We start from the raw sequence: 23,599 nt of genomic DNA on the forward strand, positions 1-23,599 counted from the left end.
GCTCAGGGGCATGGCTGGGCCACGTTCCCAGGGAGGAACCCACAGGAATTAGCCAAGTAACACTGCTTAATTCCTGGAGCTCCCAGAGCCGTTTCCTTTTGCCAGAGCACACTTGCTGATGGGAGAAAGGCAGACAAGCACCTGCCAAGCTTCCAGCTACTGAGCTGCACCAACAAGACATTATGGACTCTTGCCTGGGACTCTGCAATTAAGGGCCAGCTCAAAGCATGCGAGTCAGGATCCCCCTCCCCCTCCCAGCATGACACAACCCCAGAAATTTGCTCTTGGGCTAAAACGAACAATATCCTTGTCCAACCAGTGGTGCCAGGATCCGAGCCAGAATCCTCATTAGTGAGGTCTCCGTTCCAGCTCCTACTGAACCTCCGTGTGTGCAACGCAGCAGTTACTTCTTTAGGCACACTGAAGCTTGTGCACACTTTAGGGCAAGAGGAAAACAGATATGTACAGAATCTGCACTTTGTTGTGCAAGCCACTTCATTTTGTTTAGGAATTTCTGCTTAGGAAGAGCAGACTAAACTCTTCCTCTTTCCCCCACTGAAATGATGCCAGCAGTATCTGGCCCAACCCGTAGCCCTCTGATTTTTTTTATTACAAAAGTAACTCTGGCTTCTGGCTCCCTACAGATCCCAGTGGCAACAGTGCATTTTAAATGACATGGAGCAAGTGACAGAGGGTAAATAAAGCAAGTCAAAGAGTGGGCGACAAACCTCAGGAACATTGATAATGTCCTTCTCCACTCTAGCCCAGATTCCACCTACCTGTCACCTACAGTCTTACAGAGCACAACCTGTGTTCCTGTGCCATGTTCTCATACAAAGTTGTGCTGTATTTTCCCCCTTTAGTATTAAAATTCAATTTCTTTGTAACTGACAACAGCCTCCCATGATCTCAGGTAGCAAAGAAGCCAAACTTCTTGTACTCAACAGTAATAGAGCATGAAGGCATTTTCATTTACTGTTTCAAAAACTGCACTGACAGCAGTGAAGGCACAATGCCAGCCTGGGTAGGGAAAAAGCACAAAGTGTGACAGTGCACTCCCCAAAGTACAGGAAAAGTGAGCTAGCCCGTGTCAGGGATTTAGGTCTCTTACCATTTCCATTATGAGGTGTCCACACACAAAGCACTTGTCTGCTGTTTGCTGAAAACCTGAATACTGTTCAAAGGATAGAAAAGAAAGGATTATTAGTAGCCACTCCTCTAGCCACAGAAATACCTTTTAGGTGAAGGCTGTGCTATTTTCCAGCCTGTGCTGTACATGACAGCAAACCATACAGAGGTTTGGGACACAGAGACTTGGAAGCCTTCGCTCTGCTCTCACAGCATGTTCAGATCCCAATCTGGCTCCTGATTCACTGCAACACTTCCACTGACATTTCCACTGTAACAATATTATTTTGATTTCATTTTTAAAGTCTGTTTGGCGAGTTTGTGTTTGATGTGTGGAAATTAGCTTGAACTGACTCTTTTAGGTGTTGTTTTAAATAATATAGGACTTACCTCCCAAATCCTGCTCAAATTAGCAACCCCAGACTTTGGACCTACACTTCACTCAGTGCTATATGCAAGTGAGAAAAATGAAGACAGGCCTAAGGAGGATTTAGCTGCTTTGTGGATACCAAGCTTTTTATGCAGGGAAGATCTAGCAGTCCACTCATGGGAGCCTGGGCTCCCTGCACACTCTGGCAGCAGTGAGACACCTCGGTGAGATGATCCAGCCCCAGGAGCCATCCTGTGCCCATGCTGGGGGGGAAATACTTTGCCTGAGTGGGAGCAAAGCTCTAAGTGTTCTGTTCAAAGTTCCCTGAGTGTTTCTGACCTTAACTTTATACTCAGGACCCCAGAGCAGATCCTGTTTCAGATGCCAAAGTCCTGAGTTCAGGGGTATAAAAAAACCACCCAGGTTATCAGGCCAGACGACTGCCCTGCCAAACCACTGCCCTATGAGCAAGAGGCCTGAGGAATTCCAGCCATGTAATTCTGAAACTGGTGTTTGCAGGGGCTGGACTTTCCCCTCCCCCTGTGCTGCCCCATGTCAGCCCAGTGCTGCAGAGGGAAGGGGTGCCTAGGGATCTGTGGGCACTGCACAGGGGTGCTTATTGCAGCAAAGCCCACCTGGAATGGACTGCAGCTGCACAAGAAAAAAGGTGAGGAAGGGGAGGACGAGTGTGAACCAGACTCTTCTCCCAGAACACGGGTTAATTGGCTCAGGCATCTAATGCATCCTCCGAGCCCCAACAGAGCTTACAGCTTACTCCATCCCCCCCTGGTTAAGTGGGGATTAACTGCCCCTCACTTCAAAAGCCAGTGGTTCCCAGCCTAGAGCTGCCATATGCTTTCCTTTTTAATGGTGTGAAGGGATTACATGTTATGTTGGATCAATAGGTTGGAGACAAAATTATTGTTGCTATGCAACAAAGTGATTACGAAGGAAAAGGTCTCGTAGACACTTTGATGGCCCAGAAGTCAGTAAATGATGGGATGGCAGCTGCCAGCCCCAGTTACTGTGCCCCAAGGAACACAGCTCCTGCAGTCTTAAGAAACTTTGAAACTTCTTCAGAAGGGACCAGGGTGTTGAGGGATGAACTCAGAGCTGGGCAGTCCTAGCTGGCTGTTGCTGCAAGATACTGCTTTTATTTGCTTTTCCCTTCTTCTTACTGCAGAAAAAAGGCCTCACTGCTTGGGATGCTTCTTGGCTGCCCTGTGGCTGAGTAACCCCCTGGCTAGACTGCTTCCTAGGGCTGAGAACTCCAGGCTTACTGGAAACAGGTGGGCAGGTCCTGGTGGCACAGACAGCAGAGGATTAACAATAGTACAAACCCAGCTAATTCTAAAATCCTGCTGGAATGAATTTACCAGCACCATCTGGCTGTCATTTGATAAGGAATGCAAAGGAGCATTCACCCAGCTATTGATTAAGAGGGAACATTATTCCCCAGGAACAGAATGGCATAGTGGTCAGATTAATGTCATTTACTGCTAACTAGATTGTCATAAATTACACTGTTTGTCAGAAAGAAAGGCTTTGCTGACACAAAATCACGCTTTATATGACTAACCCTATTAAATTAAAACCACGATTTGTTTTTAACAAGAGAATTGTTATTAGTCAAACACATCCAGAACTGGATTACCCAACTAAGAAGACTTTGCAAAATGGCAGTCAGTCTAACAGCAGTGATAAAATATTTCATGGGCTCAGGGAGCTGTCCTTTGCCACTCCACTTCCCTCTCTCTGACCACGGGATTGATCCCAGACAAACTGGAGGCCTGGTTCAGTCAGATCAGGGGTTTGGGTTCAGGTCTGCTTGTGTTTTCAATCTATGTGGACTGGAAAAGAATAACAGCCTCAGACCCCACTTTCTACAGGATGGCAGTGCTGTGGACACTGCTGTTCAATGGTAAACAATAAAGGATTTTCTTGATGCTTTAGTAGCATATCTGTCAACTTCTGTTTGTTCTTAATTTGGAGAGTTCAAACAAGGCTGCTGTGCTAAATTTTCCATTTTAGAAACAGAGCTTACAAAGTCTTACAATACTAATTAAAATTGTCAACCTCTGCCTTTGAAGCACTTGATTATTAATAACCTTCACAAATCTTGTGTGTGCAATGAGAGAGGAGTTGTGATTTGCTCCAGACTGCAGACAAAGCAGAGTGGCCTCTTTATTGTTTCTCAGCACACCAGGAGCTCCCCGACAGGGGTTCCCAGCGTGGCTGGGTGGGAGCAGCACCGGTGCCCAGAGGGGGAACTGCAGGAGGAGAGAAGGTTACGCTCCACAGCCTTGGAGCCCTTTTTATTACTGACACAGTTGAGGGGGAAGAAAGAACTTTTGAGCCCATCAACCCTCCCTCGTGATGTGGAGATGTGAAACACAGGGCGAGGTGACCCAGTGAAGTGACACGGGCCGAGGGGCAGGACCCTCGTGGAGAAGGCAAATCCCAGCCCTGTGTCCTGTTCCCGTGGTGGTCACATGCCCAGTGTCATCTGGGATGGGAACAGGGCAGGGCTCAATCCCAGCCCAGCTCTAGAAGGGTTTCAGATGTGCCAGGCTCTTCTGAAAGCAAAGTGTTTTGTGGGCAGAGCAGTGAAGTGCTGTAAGTACAGACCAATCTCCAGCTAATGGGAACGTTTACACTCTGCATCCACAACAAAAATGAAGTGTCATTTTGAACTTTCCCCAGTATCCATTACAGATGCTCATTAAGCAGATATAAAAACACTAAAAGGAGTTGTTATAAAAAGAACAGTTCTCAAATTCAAGGCTGAAAACGAACAGTTACCACCCTTTACTCTCCTTTCTGTGACTTAGGAGAACAATCCTAGTTACACCTGGATGCAAAGAAAATAAGTGCAAGAGGAAGAGCTAGCATATTATTTTTCCTGATTTCTTAATTTTTTCTCAACTGTTTTCTCCCATAATTACCTTGTCCTTGACTTCTCTCCCAGGGTAATAAAATCTCACTTTATATGCACAAATCAAGACTTTGTAATCAAGCTCCCCAATGATACTTATATAAAATAAGACTCTGGGAAACTAAATAAACCTTGAGAAATATGTTAATTATGTTAGAATAGAAGAGTAAAAATAAAGTAGAAGACTTGGCTGGCTGAACATTTCTTTTGTTTGCTGTCCAATATACTTTGATTATCAAACAGGCAAAAAAAAAATCTCTAATGATCCTGTCCAAGAGTCTTTGTTTCAATGTAAGAGGAAAACAAGTCCCCTTCTGTCCTGAATATTTAGGCCTGTTAGTGTCCTCCTGTGATAATCTTGGGGTTTATAACCCTTCTGTCTAATGTGCAATATATCTAAAAGAAATTAACAATGAATTTTGAGCATACAATGAACAATTATGCATGGAGGATAATCCCACCAAGTATTATGAGAAACAATTTCTCCTGCCTGCCCTCAGTCCTGTAGCAAATCTTGGTTGTCCACCAGGGTCTTTTAAAGTTTGATGTTCTCATCATGATTTTTCCAGAGAAAAACCTTCACAAAACAACATGCCTGAAAAAGGCTCCAGGACCCAAACTTTCTACCTTAGGCAACATCAGATCTTTGAAAAGACATGTTGCTGCTTCTCCTTCACATGCCTGGCCGTGCCCAAGGAGGGGCTGGTGCACTTCCCTGCTGTTCTGCACTCAACAAAACAAAACCTTCCTCCTGGAAACAGACCCTGGAATCTCATTCAGACCCGTTTTCTTCTTTGATGAGGATGTTCAAAACCTGCTGAAGGTTTGTGCAGGCAGAGCAGTGGGTTGCATTGCAGTGGGTGTGGCAGCTGCTGCCCCGGTAATGGTATGAAGCTGTAAAATCTCCAATTCCCTGCTGCAGCACTGCAGAGTCACCCAACGGGACTGCTCAGCCCAGACTTGAGATCCTCACTCTTTTATGCTTTAAGACCTTTTGAGAGAGATGATAAGGAGGGGGTTTTTTGCCAAAATGCTTCAGGCATTTAGTTCTGAAAACTAATTTCTGAATTGGGTGCTATGCTAATAATGTATTCCAACCCCAGGCTGCCTGTAATCCCTCACAGACTCTCTCCTCCCTGGTTTCCCATTAGCAGAGCATCTGTCTTCTCACTGCTGTATTGTTTGCTCTCTGCATGGGACCCTTAGTACATGGGATACAACAATGCAAGAAATTCATGGGATCGCATTAAGAGAGGGCGAAAATATCAAATTTGGTTTCATGCAGATGGAGTTTTGTTGTTGTTTTTTTACACACATATTTAAATGCAGCAATTAAAATGAACTGGACAAAATGAGGCCTTCTCAGGCTCAAAGATATGGGAGCCTTATGGCAGGTGACAGAGATTAACTAAAGGAAAACAGTCCAGAACTTTACTCTTCATCTCATTGAGACCCCTTCTTATATCTTGTTGCTTCACTCTGTCTTGCAGAGTGAGCAAACACCACACAGCACTTGACTTCTTGCTTCTGCCCTTCCACTTTGTCATGTCTGAAGGACAAGGGGAGGGCAAGGAGGGACTTCATCTTCTGCACAGAGGTAACAGGTGGTCTGGCCACACACAAAACTCTGCCCAAACCCAGGAATTCAGCTGGGAGAGAACCCTGCCTCGAGCAGTCAAGCATTTTACAGCCTCTGAGAAGGGAACAGCCATCTATACCCTATAGAACCTCCAGAGCCCTGTGTGTCAGCACTCACCAAGGCTACTGTCTGATTAATTAAGAGCCAATAATGATTTTTTTTACCTAGGCCTTCCTTGGAAGCTTTGCAGTGGCAATAATCAAGAAAAAAGCCTGAAGCACCAGCTTTAACTCTGCATCATATCATACAGCCCAACATTTATTAACTTGATTCTCACTGTACAGCACTTCATATTGCACCCACTCTTGCTGGGGCTTATTCACTGTCACTGCTACCATCTACCATGCACACTGGGAAACAAACTGTCTCCATAAGAACCTACCTTCCTGGAAAAAAATAATCTGGATTTTATTCATAACAGTTGTGGAGAGATTTCCATTCAAAACATAACAGCAAGTAAACCCCACGTTTATTACTGAAGTGGAAACACGCCACTTTCTCACATCGAACTTTTTTCTAACTCTCCCATAGAAAAAAAATTAATGCTGTCTGCTTACAAGTGTTTGGCAGGAGTTACACATAATTAGAAAGAGCTTGAGTTCTTTTAAGTGTGCTTCAGTTATTGTAATTTACTTTTCAATGCAATATTAAGAAAAATGGGATAGTCTGACTTTTTGGATCACCATCTCAAGAGCGAAGAGGGGAGCGACTGTCTGGCATGAGACCAACTGGACTTTGTAACATGCTCTTCCAAACATTCCACTAGCAAATGTAACCTATGGGATGGTTACAAAAGCCAGTCAATAGTGATACATCTCGGAAAAAACCCATCTTTGTCTTTCCTTGTCTGTTTTGCCAGGTCCCATTGACTCATCCAATAACCTGTGACCCACTGCAGGCACTGCAGTGTCCTTTTAGTGAGCACAGACCTTCCTCACACACTGAAATTTCACTGCATTATGTTTGTCCCCATTATCACCTGGGCCTGGGACTGCTCTTCCATAAACCAGGGACTGTTCTGGCCTCAGTGGGTTTCCTCCTGCAGCCCCTCTCTGTTCCCTGCAGACCTGTCATGTGCCCCGTGCTCAGTGTTCACCCTCAGCTCCTCAGCCTCAGGGCCAACATTTCATATAGGCCCCAGCTTTAAAAATCTGTCCTCTGGGATGAATTCCCAGGAGAAAATCCAGACTCTCCTGAAGTCAATGGGACTTCTGCCACCAGCTTCCATGGACTCCTTGATCCAGACACAGCACTACAGCGTTGTGCTGCAATGAGAGGTGAACCCAAACTGTCAGCTCTGCACACTCTTCACACTGATTCACATCCAAGTCCAAAGTGCAGAGGGGAATCAATATTTGACTCTCTCTACAGATTTTGAAACTTGAATTTTAAGTCCATTTGTAGGTTCGACCCAATGCTTCAATTCAGAACACCCTGATTAATCATCATTAATGTCACATTCATTTATCAAATAAAACCAGGACCACTGGCATACTACAGACTGAGGAAAAAACGAGGAAGGAAAGTATTCAAATGTTTTTGGCAGGGAGGGGCTGGAGAGAGACACACACAAGCAGGAACACGAACTGCACTCCCTCTGCCCCCGTTCCAGTAACACTGGGAACTGTTTGCCTTTGTTTCAGTGACAGTATCTGGGAGCACAGCAACACTCAGCATTCCTGATGCCTCTGCAACTCCTGTCCCAACAGAGCCATCCGTGCCTTGAAAACACTCGCAGACCTCCTTAGGCACATCAGAATACTGCAGCAGACCCCTTTCCAAGGTTTGATTCCGTCACTCTGCTAAACATCTCAATAAACACCCGTGTCTGTGTGTTCTCTGAGTGGAGCATGGATTTTAATAGCAACTCCCCTAAACAGAACATGCTCCCAGTTATCTAGAACTGTGTTTGCTCTGGGGTTCCATCAGGTATAAAAGGACACAAGCTGCAGCTTCAATTATTCACCTTTTCAACCAAGTGTCTTTTTTTTCTGAGTCTCACTCAGCAGCAACGGGCTCTCTGGCTAATGCACCAGAGTCCCAGGGCTCCCCTCCCAGGGGGGACCTCCAAACATTTATACTCCTTGAGATGGAAAATCAAACCTCTGACTGCAGCTGACACCAACTTCCATTACACTAAATAAAAACTCTCTTCCATGGGCCCCAGCACGTGGGACAGGCCATTTCCCACACTGCCAGGCTTGGAGAACAGCTTGTGCACAGACTGAGAAGAAAAGCCTCATTAGTATTAATATTTACATGGCAGCCATGCACAGGAGCCCGAGTTAGGACAAGGGTCTTGTGTTTAGTGCTACAGGACATAAAGGTGCAAGCCCTGCTCTGACAAACTGCCCATGGCTCAGCTAGAACTCCACAGATATCCTGTTCCTTCCCCCACAAAAGGCTGATCGCTCCCATTTCCCACCTCCCCACCAGTCTTGCACACCCTGCTCCTTCTGCACTTGTACAATCACTGAGAGTTTGACAGTTGAGGATATATGTGAGGGCCTGGATGTTCTCCATAGCCAACTTTTGGGTTGCAGTGGCCAACTGGGGAGCAAAGAGGAGGAGAGTGTCCTGAGCAGGGACCTGTCCTGGTGCAGGGGAGAGAAGGATCCCAAGCCCCACTAGATGGGATGGAGAGGACAAGGAAGGCTGGAGAGGCAGCAGCAGGGCTGCCACTGGGGGCTGGGGGCTGCTTGTCCTCCTCCTGCCACAGCCTCAGCCTCTCCCTGCAGAAGGGCAGGAGGGCACGGAACCAGAGAGACACCAGCCCACAGCCCTGCCAGGGCCTGGGGAGGGCAGGAAGGGGCCACCCAAAAGCTTCTGGAGGGGAGGAAGGGGCCACCTCAAGGCTCCAGGAGGTTTGCAATGTGCCAAGTCACTTTGCACGGCTGGCATGTGCAAAATGAAGTTTTTAGAGCCTTTTTTCTTGAGGATTTATGGGCAAAGTTCCTGCAGTTTCACTCACTGAAATGGATGAACAGCTTTAGATGAAACTTTGAGCAACTAATGACAGCAGAGTTTGCCAGAGGCAAAAACCTGGCACAAAGAAGTTCAGCCTAAATGATTAAATTTGGCAAAGTTATATATAAGAGAGTGAAAGAGAACATCTTAAAAGGAGAAGTTTTGGATGACCTTAATGCTGTGCACTGCAGCTTGTGGTGTCTTTAATAGGTTATTTCCAGAGCATCTGAGTGTCTTCCAGTAGTGCATTAAGCAATATAACATCTGTCACAAGGTTCATTTTCCCTCTCATCTCCTCCCTCAAGGGAAATTCCCTCATTTCTTAACCTCTACTGGACCCCCACTCAATAATGTTCATTACCTCAAGAGAAAAAGCAAAAGCCTATCAAAAAGGAGGAAAAAAAAGAAAAAGAGATAGATAATAGATCTAAGATTCAGGCTGCTTTGGTGACATTTTAAAAGTCTTTTCTGCCAAGAAAAACAGTAATTTCTTTTAAATTTCTTTACATGATATTTAAGCATTGAAAAGGAAAGACAAAATTATTGAGCTATTTTTCCTTCACCCGTGATTATGCAGCAATTTATCAACAAAATGAAACAGGAACATCTGACTGGGATTATTTATTATACAGTAAGGCATTTATTTTCTGTTCACTTCACCAGGAACAGTGTCTCTGTTATGGCTAGTTAGCCATCTGTGTCCGAAGAGCTTTCAGGAAAGGATTAAACTGTCATTTGTTTTATTTCCTTTCATGAAATAACCATCCTAACAGAGCTGGGGCAACACTTGGGTATTGCTGGACTTGCTACCTTAAGGTGGCGTGTAAAGGAGTAACTGGATCTTCCCTGGAGCTAAAGCAAAGCAAAGCAAAGTTTGGGGGCTGTGTTTGTTCTTTTTGCTCCTCACACTGAGTAACAGGCAGTGTCCTCCTGGAAATGGCACAGAGTGGGCAATGGCTGTGCCATGCTTAGGCAGAAGTGGAATTACCCATGGATTTATTTTTTGAAATCTGATTCATTCAGTACGTTCAGTCGGAATGGCCTGGGTTTAAGCACTGAGAGAATGTGCAGCTGATCAGGGTTGGAAGCAGGAGGTTGACAAAGAAAACCTCAGAAGGTAGAGGTATTCTGTGTCCTCCAGGTGTGGGGATTCCCAGCCTCAGCCCTCCGTTCCCAGCCCCATACATCCAAGGCCAGCACCACCAGGACAACCAGGTTATGTGGCAGCCCTTCCCCATCTACAGCTCCACAAGTGGCTCTAAAAACTTGGAACACCTGGAAAGAATGAGCACAATAGGCTGCCTGGTTCAGAGACAGACGATCTGTGCCCTCAGTAAGAGCAAACATGTGGGAAAACTATTTGCTGGAAGAATGTCCCTCGTGGCTATTGCAGGGTGTCTGTGCCTTGGGCTGCACGGTGCCAACTGCTCATCATGAGTCACACCCACATGTCACTCACAGCTTTGGGCCACAAACCAAAAGTGCTTTTCCAAGCAAGGGGCAGATTTGGAGTGCTTGGCTTGTAGGTCACGTTTTACAGCCTGATTTTTTGGGAACACGTGGAAGCCAAAGCTCTCGGGCACTTGTGGTGCTTTAAGTGACACCTGTGCTCTTCAAAAATGAGACCTGCACAGGATTTCATGGGACTTTGCTGAAGTGCAAAAGCTTCTGGGGTGGAAGAGACTCACCTGGAGCAGCTGCCCCAGCACTGTGCTGAACCTTGAGGGGACACTTCAGCCAAGGAGGGTGAGCCCTGCCCTTACAACAAGTGCCAAACATTTGAAAGGATCAGAAAATGGCTTCTCAAGGTCTTGGCTTCCAGGACCACACTTGATACTGCAGTGAATTCCATGTGCCACCTCTGATCGAGAGGAAGACCTGATCTGTCTTGAGTGAGTGGGAATTAAAAGACCCAGGTATCCCATAGGAACCACAGCTCTGGAGGCTGCTCCAGCAGGAGCTGGTCTGGCACAGCAAACAGCAGCATTGCAGGAGAAATAAAATACTGACATCTATAGGATGTTAAGCATTTCCAACAGCTACAATAGGAAGACACCCATAAATAATATCCATTCTTCCCTAAAATTTCCTACATTGGTTCACCTCAAGAACCAGTTCAGCTTTCCTGCCCATCATTGTTCACGTGCTCCTCATTGCAGCCCCAAAGTCTCTGTGTCTGGCCTGGCCTGGCCCACAGGACATTCCCGGTGTGACCCCAGGGATGGTGGGGAAGAAGCACCTGCAGCAATAAATGGGACAGCCAGAGGCAGCAGTGGGGATGGACAGAGCTCTGCTGGAATGACAGCCCTGCCTGGGAAGGGCCCAGGCTCTGCTCCAGGTTCCAGGGAGGCTCCAGCCACCACCACCCATCCCCATGTACAGTACATTTGCCAGCAGCTTCGGGATTCCCCCTGCTGGGAGGGCACACAAGGGGCTCATTCCCACCTCTGCTGCTTTGGGGGGACTGTGAGCAAGGAACCATCCACTCCTCACACCTAGCTGTCCCCGGGAATCCATGGAAAGATCGTGAGGCTGTTGCAAACCCGACCAGGAACACACAGGTTCCCTGGCTTTCCCCAAGGTCCCTGGTGTGGCAGCACTGCACCTCCTGCCCAAACTGTCTGAGGCTGCTCTGCTTTTTAATTCCTACTATGTTTGTGTCATACCTGGTCACAAGCTGTGGGGCTGCAAATCCACAGAGCTGTGCCCATGCTCTCAAACCTACAGGAGCATTTAATTCTCCTGATCAACTCCCAGACAAACAAAAGCCAAGAAAGAGTAAGGACATCAACAGCAGGCAGCACTGTCTCAGCATAAACAGAATTATAATGCTGGTAGGCTGACTCTGTTTACACTCCCAAATTAAAATAACCTTTTTCTTATCCCCCTGCTTAACTTCCCTAACATCCCACTCCCATACTGTCAGCAGGGAATCCTGCTGCACTCCAGGGAAGCTGCACAAAGATTTGGAGTCACCACAGAGATTGAAATCCTCAGTTATACAGAAAAAGCATTTGGCCACCGGCTTTGGACTGAAAATATCTCTTTTTAGAGAGGATTGGGGTTTCCAAGTTGTCAGGAGCAAGACCTGGGAAGATAAAGTAGTAAAAATAATTTCCTTTTTAATGGCAACTTTGTGGCCTTTTCAACTTAGAGAAAAACTTTGAGCTTTCTCTGTCCACAGAACTCTAAAACAGGCAGAGCTGTTTTATTTTATTAGTGAAACAGCACAATTCCTAGTATTCTTGCTATGACATTTGCTCAGGGAGCTGAGAGAAGAAGCAATGAGCTGAACACGAGCAGGGACAATGGCAGGATTTGATTTCTCCTGCTGCCTTACACAGCAGTGAGTCCCTTGGTCCTCCTCTCCCCCTCCCTCTGTGCTACTGGGAACCTGCTAAAACACACCTGTGGGAGGTTTGGGCTTTTAAATCCGTGTCCTAAATGTCCCAACAGTTCCCTAACTTGCAGAAAGTTTATTCCCATCAGGCCTTTAATCTCAGTTTTTGGGAAAATCACTGCAAGTATCTCCCTTCAGAAGCCCACAACAGAACATGTCCAAGAGCTAAAGAGGTTCCCCCCATCCCATGAAAACTGAATGTTCTCCAAAGATTAAGATTTTTAGATTTAAAATTCTCGTGTTCAGGCTGAAATTACAAGCTAATAACAACAATCATGTCATTAAGTTTGGATAAAAGGTTTTGATCATGAGGAAAGTACATTCCTACACAGTTCAAATTAAAAATCTCAAAGGTTTGAGCCCCTCCCTCTCACACTCCACTTCCTGTCCCTCACCCTGTGCTTCTGCAGAAACACAGGAAAGAAAGAGCCGAAAAAAAGCAAGGAAGAAAAAATACTTTTCTCTCCAGAATGCAAGAAAAACAGTAACAAGTTCCAGTTATCACAAGAAACTTATTTTCTGCACAAAATACAGTTTGTTTTTTTCCAACAGGCTCCAGCTCACAGGCAGGCTGTGAGTAAAAGTGTAATGCGTGAAGGCAAATATGGTTTATATTGTAGGAATTTCCATGATTTTTATGGATTGCACTGATGAGAAAGGCATTTGCACTCTCTGAACTACCAGTTTTGTTGTGGGATATACTTTGAATAATTCCTTTGCAAAAAGCACGATTATATATTCATTAGAAATGGAAAGTTGTTCTGGAAGATCTAAGCTTCTAAATTAATGGTATTTCAATAACTGAGGTGGCATAAATTAAACATACTGACTCTCCAATTCATCTTCCTCTAAGCCATAATATATCATTGCTCTCTAATTGCAATTCCCTGCCATGCTGTCCCTCTTCATCTTAATTCTAAATGGTCTGCCACTTATCAAACCATTCCTGTGCACTGCACAATCCTCACCCTGAACTGCTCAAATGTTTTATTTTGGAACAACACAGCTCAGCCACAAGCATCATTTTTCTCTTCATGACTTAGTCTCTCCTGAAGTAAATCATGGAGAGAACAGGAGTTGTCCCTCTGTGGCCAACAGTTCTCAGCTAATCCCAGCCCAGCCCAGCCCTGGGAGCAGAGCAGGGATTAAGCTGTGCCTGCACGAAGCCACTCCGTGCTCCTGGCAGGAACAGCTCCCTCCTGTTAGGATTGGTATTCCCCAGATGTTTCACTTGGAGCTTGGCAGCCCAGGCTCTGTGGCTGCAGTTCAAGTCCCAGGCTTGAGCAGCTCCAGTGTTTATTCTCATAATTTACACTTTGGGATGGCTTATAGACAGTTATGTACTTGGTTTTACAGCCACCACTTCAAACCCAGGGTCTGATCCTGCTGCTGTGGAGTCAGGGGTAGAGGATTCCCAATTCCACCACTGGCAGGAGGCCCCACATCACAAAACCATCTCTCAAAGCAAACAAGTTAATATAAAACACTGCTTTGGTTTAGAAATAATAAAAAAATGCCTGAAATCTTACTTACTAGAAAGTCTTCTTCACAGTACACCTTGCCATTGACATTGTAGAATGCTTTTCCTCGTAGTCTTCTCCCTGTTTAAACACAGGACCGTCAGAATTTTGTGCTCCATCCCCAAACCCAGTTGTTCAGGATGTGAAGTGAAAAGCACATCCTTCAGTGCCTGTCTGTGGGGTCTGTTCCTAGCCCCTCTCCTCTCCAGAAGGTCCCATCCAGAGACAGGGGTGAGGGTCAAGCTCTTGGTTCTATCCTGCCTTACCAAATCAGGCACCAAACTTTGCCTCAGGTATCATCTAAATATTACCTCCAAGTGCAGGTTATGGAACCCAGCTGACAGAAGTTCCTGGGAAACTTCAAATCTAAACTCAAAAATAATTTGGGGAAAAAGACTCCTTTGCAAATTGAGACAATTTTCCTGGCAGGTAAAATCCCAGTGGGCACACAGCCACTGCCATCAACAGCATGTCTGTCTCCAAAGGACCAAGCAAGGGACACTGCATATGGATGTTCCTGCCACCCTTAGAAATATTAATCATCAATGCCACAGCAGCTTCCTGAGACACTAAAGCAGTACAAGGCATACATGATGGAGGGAAGGGCAGGAAAATCACACTGAAAACAAGAGATTTTGTATTCCAGTTTTGACATTTGCCATCTCATTAGCCCTTGTGGAACTCTACTGACAAAGCCTGTGATGGTCATTAATTAACTGATGGCTCCTTTACAGCAAAGAACTGCACAGCAGACTCCAAAGAGTCCCAACAAAAAGGATTAAAGCCAGGAATTCAAGAACCACCAAGCCCCTCCAGGTTTCAGATGCAGCAGATCAGAGCTGTCTTACCAGAGCTGCTCTGCTGAAGGCAACGTTGTTCTGCCAGTGTAACACCACACAGGGAGAGGGCAAAACACACTCATCCCAGCTCACCTTACTCCCACTGGGCCAGGGTCCCACTGGCCAAACTCCCAGGCAGTGGGTGCTCTCCCCAGCCCTGTGCAGCCCTGCCAGGCAGATGGCACAGGGATGTGCTGGCAGGGACACGGAGCCAGGGAACCCACAGGTCAACAGATGGTCCCTCCAGGTCACTGCCAAAGCTCCACTCACAGAGTGAGCCTGGACATCTCCTCCAGCTCCACCATAACCACCACAACCTCCAGGAGGGTTGGACTCCGAGGGCCAGCGGGCTGAGCCAGCTGGCCAGTGTGCTGAGGGGCAGGAGTGCTTTCCACCGTTTCCATAAACAATGTGGAGGAAAATGTGATTAATTTTCAGTGCTTGAAAGTGCCTTTGACACGTTGCCACTGCGATCCGACCCTGGGAAACAGCGTGTGGCACAGAGAAGTTGGGATCTGGGCTGATGCTCTGGGAAGTCACATGCTGCATGTGGCTGTCTGGTGGTTTTACTGTCGTGGCCCAGGGAAATGCTTCTTTTGTGTGCACATTCTTGGGCTGTCGATCTCACGGGCTGCTGTCTCCATACTGCTGGTAGGTGGAGTCAGCCCTTGTTTGTCTTTCCAGCTGCCTGGTAGCTCTGGTGGGGACCAGGAGCCTCGTGGTGTGGGCAACATGTTTATCTCCTCTGAGAGCCTTGGGTAAATCTGTGCCATCCACCAAACGAGGCACAGGGCTGGGACAGCAATCAGGGGGTCATGGGGCCTCTCTCGACTGATGCAGGAGCAACCACCTCTAGAACTTCCCTCCTGCTTATCCAAGCTGGTTTTGAACCTCTCCAGTGAAAGGTAAAAGCACATGGAATGGAAGGAAGAAAGGGAAAGAGGCCAGAATGGCTTTTTAAAGGACACACTGTGGGTGTCGAGCCCAGGCCTGGAACACGACTTTAGATGGTGGGCATGAAGTGGCTGCCCCCAGGCAGGGCCTGGCATGGTGCAGCAGTGCCATCGTGCTCACACACACCTGCCAGGGTGTTTGGTGAGGTGAGGGAGTGCTGGCCACCCCCCTCACCACACCCCACTGTGGCTGGAAGCAGCAGAGGTAGTTAGGGACAAATCCCAAAGCCCGTTCCTGGAAGGATCTGTGCAGGACAGGAACGCTCTGATAGGTTTACTTGTCATAGGTTTACTTGTTCTAAACAACCAAGCAGGGAGAGGGAAAGGGTTTGCCTTGGGTGATTGATCTGCACAAAGAACTAACTAGCAGGCCTGCATTCTGAGCTGATGGCCCTCCTGAGACTGTGGGGAGGGGTTAGGAGTTTTTTTTTCCTTCTCTCCTGGGAAACAGGAGGCATTTCACTCCTGCCTTAACTCAGGCAAGGTGTGTGTTGGAGGGCTCCGAGGTTCACTTTGTTCTCAGCCTGCTCATCTGGCTGTTTCTGGCCCTGGCTTGCCCCCGTTTTCCTGCACCCTGCTCTGCCCCCAGCCCGGACCTGCTCGGATTTCATGGGAGAGGTTTGACCCACCTGCAGAGGAACCTTTTGGGGAGGAGGCCGCCCTCTCCCTCCTCCGCTCCCGTGTTGGCAGTGATGTCTGACCACGGATGAAAGGGGGAATTCCCGGCCACAGCCAGCTGCAGACAGGGTGAGTTTCGTGGGAAGAGCTCCTTTTCCCCCTTCCTCCCCTTCTCGGTGGGGAGGAATGTCCATTTTGGCTTCTCCCACACACCAGGGTCGACCGCCAGAGCCCAACAGAGCCGAACCCTGCTGATCGTGGTTAGAACTGCGCCAAAGGATGGAAAGTATCCAACTGTTTCCTTTTTGAAGGGGACTTTTGGATACAGGATTATTGTTTGGTTGTTTTTTGTGTTCTTTTGTTGTTCTGCCAATACACATATATCCATTAATAAGGGGCTGTTATTTTTTCTTTCTCCACACTTCCTCAACTGGAGCCTCTTAATTTCGGATTTACAAGTGCTTAGAAGGAGGAGCTTGGTCTTCCTCACAACTCATCCTCCTTAGTAAAACTCTTCAGTCTTATTAAACTGAGACATATGGGGAGGGTCAGCAGGAGGTGCAGGAGGATCTGTATCCCAGTGTGCAGAGCCTGGCAGTGCTGAGGCTGATCGGAATGACCCAAATTCTGCTCCCGTTGTTTCCTTAGCAAAGCATCACCAGCAGGAGCCAGGGGGGTCAGAGCTTTCCTGGACTGGGATGAAGTGGGAAGCCTCTGACCCAGAGCAAACAAGGAAAACCTGATGTTTTGGAGTGGCTCTCAGACTTCTGATATCAGATGGGTTTGGCAGCTGATTGCCCTGTGACACGGACCCACCTGAGCCCAAGCCCAGCCAGGAGCCTCCACACCAGCCCTGTGAGCCCCATTCCCAGCCCATCCTACAAGCCTGAGACCTCTGCCCTACAGAGCACTCCCAGCACAACACCTTTTAAAACTGAGGGAAATACTGTTTTCCCCATTTTCCAGCTAAAAAACCCAAGATACTTATTAGGGAACAGACTTGCCTAAACTCATAAAGCAGGCAAGCAGCTTGCTCACATGATAATGACTATCATTAGCAATGATTAATAAGATTGACAGACCTTTTACCTTACAAGAATTTCATTCAGGGATAGTACAACAGTTATCTCAAAACCAAGAAACAGCAAGTTCATCACTCAAAGAGCTGCTGTGGATGCCTATATTGGCTTTTTCATTCTGCATTTTAGAAATAAAGACAAAAGCCTACGTTCCCCTTGCTGTCCAGAAGAGTTTGCTAAATGCCAACACCGAACACAGTCAAACACCGCGCTCGAGTGAAAACTGCAATCCAGAGGGAAGTGCTGGCAGCTGCAGCCAGGGAGACAGGAATCCCAAGGAGAGGCAGTGCTGGGGCCCCAGCCCAGGGCAGCCATGCACCAGGATGGGTGCAACACCTCAGGCTGGGGTACCTGCCCTGAGCTCGAGGCACTGCACAAAGGAGTTCACCTCCCAAGGTCCTGGATAACTCAGGGGCCTGCACAGCACCAACCTGTTCCACGTAGCTGTAACCCACTATTATCAGTTTGGCAGAGATTACAAGTTAAAACCCCCCTGATGTTCCTTCATCCAGCTGAGAAAAGCACCTGGCCAGCCAGAGGAGATAATATCATCCTGCCCGCTGGCACACAGGACCTGCTGCTTGGCTCTCCTCTGAATGACTGAGTCTAGCCAAGCCTGGTTACTATTTGCTTTCATAATATTGAAACAAAAAAAGTCAAGAGTTTCTGACAAAACCTGATGCAACTTGCCGGTGGCTCATTATAATGATAATGAGCAGCGGTAACGAGCAGCGGCGTGGGGTTTCACTGACACTGCCCTGGCTCCCTCCTCCTGCTCTGGGTGCCCTCCTCGGTGTGTCCTCCCTGTCAGACAGTTCCCAACAGCAGCAGGGAAGATGCTGTGCTTCACACCCGGCCAGAGGAGCAGCAGCTTGGCCAGGAATGCTTGGGGGTACTCTGAGACGGGCAGAGACACCGAGCCTTGCAGCGTCTGCACAGGGACCCAACCCCAACCCTTACAGGGAACTCCTTTTTTTCCCTGAGTGCTTCTCAGCCTTGTTTTACTGTACAAAATGAAGCTTATGCACTCACAGGGACAACTGCACTCACAGGGACAAATGCCTGTATTTCTTGGCTGACACCCACCCCCTTGAGGGGCAGTGAGCACCAGCATAAGGGGGTTCCACCACCTCACCTGGGAGGCACAGACCTCACAAGTGCTCCAGCAAACACTACAAAGATTCACATAGATAATCTAGTACGTAATAAAATACAAGCTAGAAATGACTCTGTCCCAAAGACCGATCACAATCGGTGTTTGTAACCAACATGACAAACATCCAAAAGAATGCAGGCTTTTGGAGCTTTAAAAATATATATAAAAGCAGAATCACCTCTAGATTTTTAACATCGATTTTCACATTTAACCAGTTTATGAGTCTCTGGTGTTTAAATGTATCTACCAACTTCCTGCAAAATCCTACTTCCTGCAAAATTTTTATCTCCTACACGTTGCAAACTAAAAGGAAGGAACGGGAGAGCTGTTGCTTTATTGAAGGGCTCAACTCAAAGATTCGTCTTGCAAAAGAAAAAATGACACAGGCTGTCCACAACTATTCTCTCCAGCCTCTGCAACACCCCACTGTGTGGTGAAAACACACCAGCCAGGAAGACAAGATGGGGTAAAACCTTTTTCCAATGCTGTTTCAAAAGCTGCTCCAGGCCCCCATGGAACAAACCCTGAATCAGCCCAGGTTTTCTGTGCTTGAGGAGGGGCTCCCAAAGAGCACTGGAAGTGTCCTGCCCCCACCTCCTGCTTAAAAGGATCTTCCAAGCCCTCCCTGCCCCTGCTGGCTGTGGGTATTTGCCTGTGGGGAGGTAAGTTTGTCAAGTCACAGAGTCTTCAGTGGCACATCTCCTGTCTCACACAGGATGATGCAACTGCATCAGGGGCTGACACCCCCGCCTTTGGAAGACAGGAGATAGCAATGTCTCACTGTCACAGCATGGTCATTAGATCTAATTACTATTTCTAGCATGCTTTGAAGTTGAAAAGTGCCAAAGCATTATTATAATATTTTAAGGACTTTGATGATAAAAACATGCAACTGTTTGGTAACAATCACGATTTACTAGTACTGTAGTTTCAGCAAGTTCCTGTGAGAAGCCTGCATTGTCTCAGTGCCTGACGCTACTCAAACACAAACAGCTCCCCTCTGACATAATGGGAATGCTGCAGCTCCAGCCCTGCCTCCCAGAGAATGCCCGGTGTGTCCCCAGGACTCCCAGCACGCTGAAAAAACCACACCATCTTCTGATATTCAAGATGTTATGTGCCTCTTCTCACAACTTAATGCAGGAACGTTTCAGTGTTAGAGGGGACAAAAGCGAGATGACTAATAATGCCCCTGTTATTGCTGATGTTACAGCTGTGTGGAACAAGAGGATTCTATTTCAATTACAAAATGTAATTAAACCTCCCCATATGGAGTGCAATGCAAGAGTTCAGCTGTAGGTATCACTGCTAAAGATAAGAAATTCATTAGAGCAGAGCTAATTAACAGTCTGAACAGCTCAAGCTATGGAATATTACTCAGTAGCTGCCATTGCTGTTGGCTGGGGACACGCCTGGGTAGCACAGAGCTGGGCTCTGGGACTGCTCCTTCCTCAAGGGCAGGACAAGGCAGGGTGGCTGTACCTGCTCTGTGCCCCCAGCACGGCCATGCCCTGCTCCTGCTGGGAAAGGGGCACCCAGGAGCTCCTGGCCTGTCTCACAGCAGCAACACACATACACAGCATCCTCCTCTATCAGCTCTTTCTGGAGGAAAAAACTGTACCACATTGCTTCCCTCCTCGAGATTTCTCACCCCTCTTATTTTATGAACTGTCAGTTCAAAGGCTAAACAGGACATTTCAGTGAGAATCTCTCTGGTCCACGACCCGCACAGCTTTCTGAGCGCGGCAGCCCGGGCTCTTCATGCCTGGCTGACCAAAGAACTGTGCCTATCTGTTTTAGTTAGCAATATTAAACATGGACCTAATTGCTTGTTAACTGCTCCAGACACCATCTCTGTAGTGGTTGATGTGACACCAGCACCATCACTGGTCTCATTTGCCACCTTAAGTGACAGTCTCCCAAAGTGTTCAGGCTGCAGCGACATGGCAACGCACACACGGGATTCATGTGCAACAACACTTGCTCAGATATTTCCCAAAGTGCTCAGATATTTCTTAGCTAACGTAGCAGTGAAGGGAAATTCCCACGGATTGGCCCAAAGCCCTATACAAGTGAAACCAGACACGAGGTGGCCTGGGCTGAGCAAATGCTTCTGCTGTGGCCACGGTCTCCATCACTGCTCAATGGAAACGCAAACTTTACCGAGCCAGACCCGGGAGTTTTGCTTTGCAAAGCCCCCTGGGGCCCTTGCTGTGGGGCTGTTCCGATTCTGAGCTGGTCTGTGGTGCCATCCACGGGCTGCCCACGCTCCCAAATGCTGTGGGATGATGCCCAGCGCTGAGCCCGCACAGGGCAGGCGGTGCAGGGTGACCTCCCAAATGCCCTGCCCAAGACACCACGGTGGCACCACTCTCCACAGCCTCACAGCAGCCTCTGGCACTGGCTGCAGCTTTTCTGCCATGCAAGAGGTGACTATCCCTCTGAAGAGCACCTGTGTGACACTGTCTAATGACTGAGAAACTGGGACACACACAGCCCAAAAGCTGAAGGGCAAATGAAGTCTCCAGAACCCAAACCTGCTCTCCACAACCCCCCCAGGTTCGACAGCTGCTATTTCTGAACAATGGAAGCTAAACTTTAAGTCACCAGAAGGTTCCAGGATCCAAAACTTCTAGAGAAATACCAAGTTTTACAAACACAAAATAAATAATCGAAAACATTAAGCAATAACAACCCACCTCTGCTACCTCCTCTGCCCAGTCACCTCTAGCTAAACCAGATGTAGAATTTCACCCAGGAGAGCTGTTCCCTTTCAGCAGAGTAGGTTTGCCTGCCCAGGAATTAAAGATGTGCCAAAGGAAAACAAAAGCTCCCAACACTTCTTCTTTATTTGTTACCATTCCTCCTTTACTCGTATGTGAGTTTGGGCCCACAGTTCCCATCCCTCCCTCTGCCCATAGGTTTTCTTTACACAGGGTTTCTGTCACTCCACCCACTTGAGAACGGGGTGAACCCAGGGCTGCTTTAGCCCCTCTGTAACTGTTAATTAAATTTTTCTTCTCAGTCTCCTGAGGACTCACACAAAGCCACTGAGCACAACCTCTTGGTGAGGGGGTCCCGCAGTGGAGCTGCGGCCGGGGCAGAGCGGGGTCTCTGGTGGGAAGGGGCTGTGAGGAGGGGACTGAGCCCAGCCCAGCCCCTGGGCTTGGAGAAACTTCCATCCCCCACCGCCACGGCCCCCTCCCCTCCCCAATGCTCAGGCTTTGTGAAAAAAGGGGTGAATTTCTAGGGCTTTCAGGGGTTTTAAGATGGGGAGGGGGGGGAGAAAAACCCAGTGCCAAATTCCTTTGAATAGAAGATACTGCATGTTGGCAGAAGCCACTTTTCACAGACTCCAACCGTTTGAAATCTGAAACACTAAAAAGTGGCTACTGTGGATGTGCTGTATTCTTCTTTTCAAAGCAATCTGGCACACAGTTTTGCTCCCCTGTTTCAGGACCCAATCCTGCATTCCTTTCACGCTCAGACTCCCATTGACTTTAAGGAATGCAGGATTGGATCCTAAATGTGTGCTTTACTCACACAATAGCTCCTCATGGTTACGATCTATTGAGAAAGGCACACTTTAAAAACCATTTGGAATTGCAGGCTCATCCACCAGGCCAGAATGCCTGTAAAGATCTCCCATTATTCCAGGAAAAATGCTCGGTGTCTGAATTGCACACACACACTCACACGTTTTCCTGGTTTCAAGCTGCAGGCACAGCTTAGCTTGAGATGCATCAAAATATTTTGAGCACTTGGCCTGATAGCTCCTAAAGAAACCACGTGCAATTTTAGGTTTTGAAAAAAAGCAAAACTCCGGGGAAAGGGAAAAAAAAAAGCCACCAAAGCAAACATATAAGCAGCTGAATCTTAAGGTCGGTTTTTCAGAGAACTTTTGTAAAAGCCTCTAAAAGACCTGCACCAGCTAAGACAAAACAGAGCCCTGCACTGCTATTTTTGAGGATGCTGTATATTGAGTTACGAGGCTATTACGATGCAAATCTCAAATGTACAAGCTTTTTACTTGGCCATAAACACCAAACAGTATACATTGTCTTTTCAGAAGAAAAGGTTTGCTGCTAAAATAGCAGAAGCCCTACGTAAATAACCAACATTCTTTCTGCCTGAGGTCACTGACTTGGCCTATTCAATTCCGGGCTAGTCTGGGATTTGACAATCTAAGCAGGGGAGAGGCCCTTTCCTTTTTTTCAAAAGAATGCTGGGATTTTATTTGAAATTTAAACTCTTGCAAACAAAAGGTGGCATCGTATGCTGGAGGCCTATGAAGGTGGAGTACAGGATGTGTATTGTTTTCTCCCTTTACATAGGTTCTTTCAGGAAAGAGTATTCAGAGTCTGTGAACAAATGCTAATCAATTATTATCATCAGGTAGACAGACACAAGAAGATATGAACAAACACTTTTTAGAGATTAGGAGATTCACTTTCAAAAAATACTGATGCGGGGAAAGCATAAAAATGGTTTAAAATGATAATTTAAATTATCATGTAAAATAAATTGTTTTCAAATTAATAATTGGAAATTACTCTAGAGTTTAAGTTCCTATACTAATTCATATTTGTACACCAAAACAGAGCTTTTCAGTGCAAATTAACCGTGGCCACAAAGTCAGCATTCACTCTCACTCTCCATCTCAAGTCTGTCCTGGGCAGGCAGATGGTAGTTAACTCTTTTTTCCTCCCCATTACCATTGCCCAGCTCTTACTTGGACTCTCACAAAAGCACACTCTTGTGTAATACAATTATCATTTCCATTCCTGGGCTGTTATCCAGGCTCTGCACTGCTCTGTGCCACCTCTCCAGCACGGCAGCCTCGTGCCAGCTCCTGCCCCACACACCTCCCTGGGCTGAGCCAGGAGCTGGGGAAACCCTGAGAGCATCCTGAGCTCACCACAACCCACAGGAGCTGCAGACCTGCCCCAAGGTACCATCTTGGCCAGAAAAACGTCGGTCTTTGCTGTGCACTCG

At 47.2% G+C, this 23,599-nt stretch overlaps 1 protein-coding gene across 1 annotated transcript in view; it reads right to left on the reverse strand.

Annotated features, from left to right (window-relative positions):
* The window catches only part of WTIP (WT1 interacting protein), a 54,637-nt gene that overhangs the window by 11,444 nt on the left and 19,594 nt on the right, over positions 1 to 23,599 (reverse strand). The window contains exons 2-3 of the mRNA XM_018086489.2: positions 13,973 to 14,040; positions 1,112 to 1,174 (exon numbers count right to left, since the gene is read on the reverse strand). Of these exons, the coding sequence (XP_017941978.1) occupies positions 1,112 to 1,174; positions 13,973 to 14,040 (131 nt within the window). The remainder of the gene's footprint in view (positions 1 to 1,111; positions 1,175 to 13,972; positions 14,041 to 23,599) is intronic.

This window comes from Manacus vitellinus, unplaced genomic scaffold (genome assembly GCF_001715985.3).
Source record: "Manacus vitellinus isolate BGI_N305 unplaced genomic scaffold, ASM171598v3 scaffold_10_pilon, whole genome shotgun sequence".
Taxonomy (NCBI): Eukaryota; Metazoa; Chordata; class Aves; order Passeriformes; family Pipridae; genus Manacus; species Manacus vitellinus.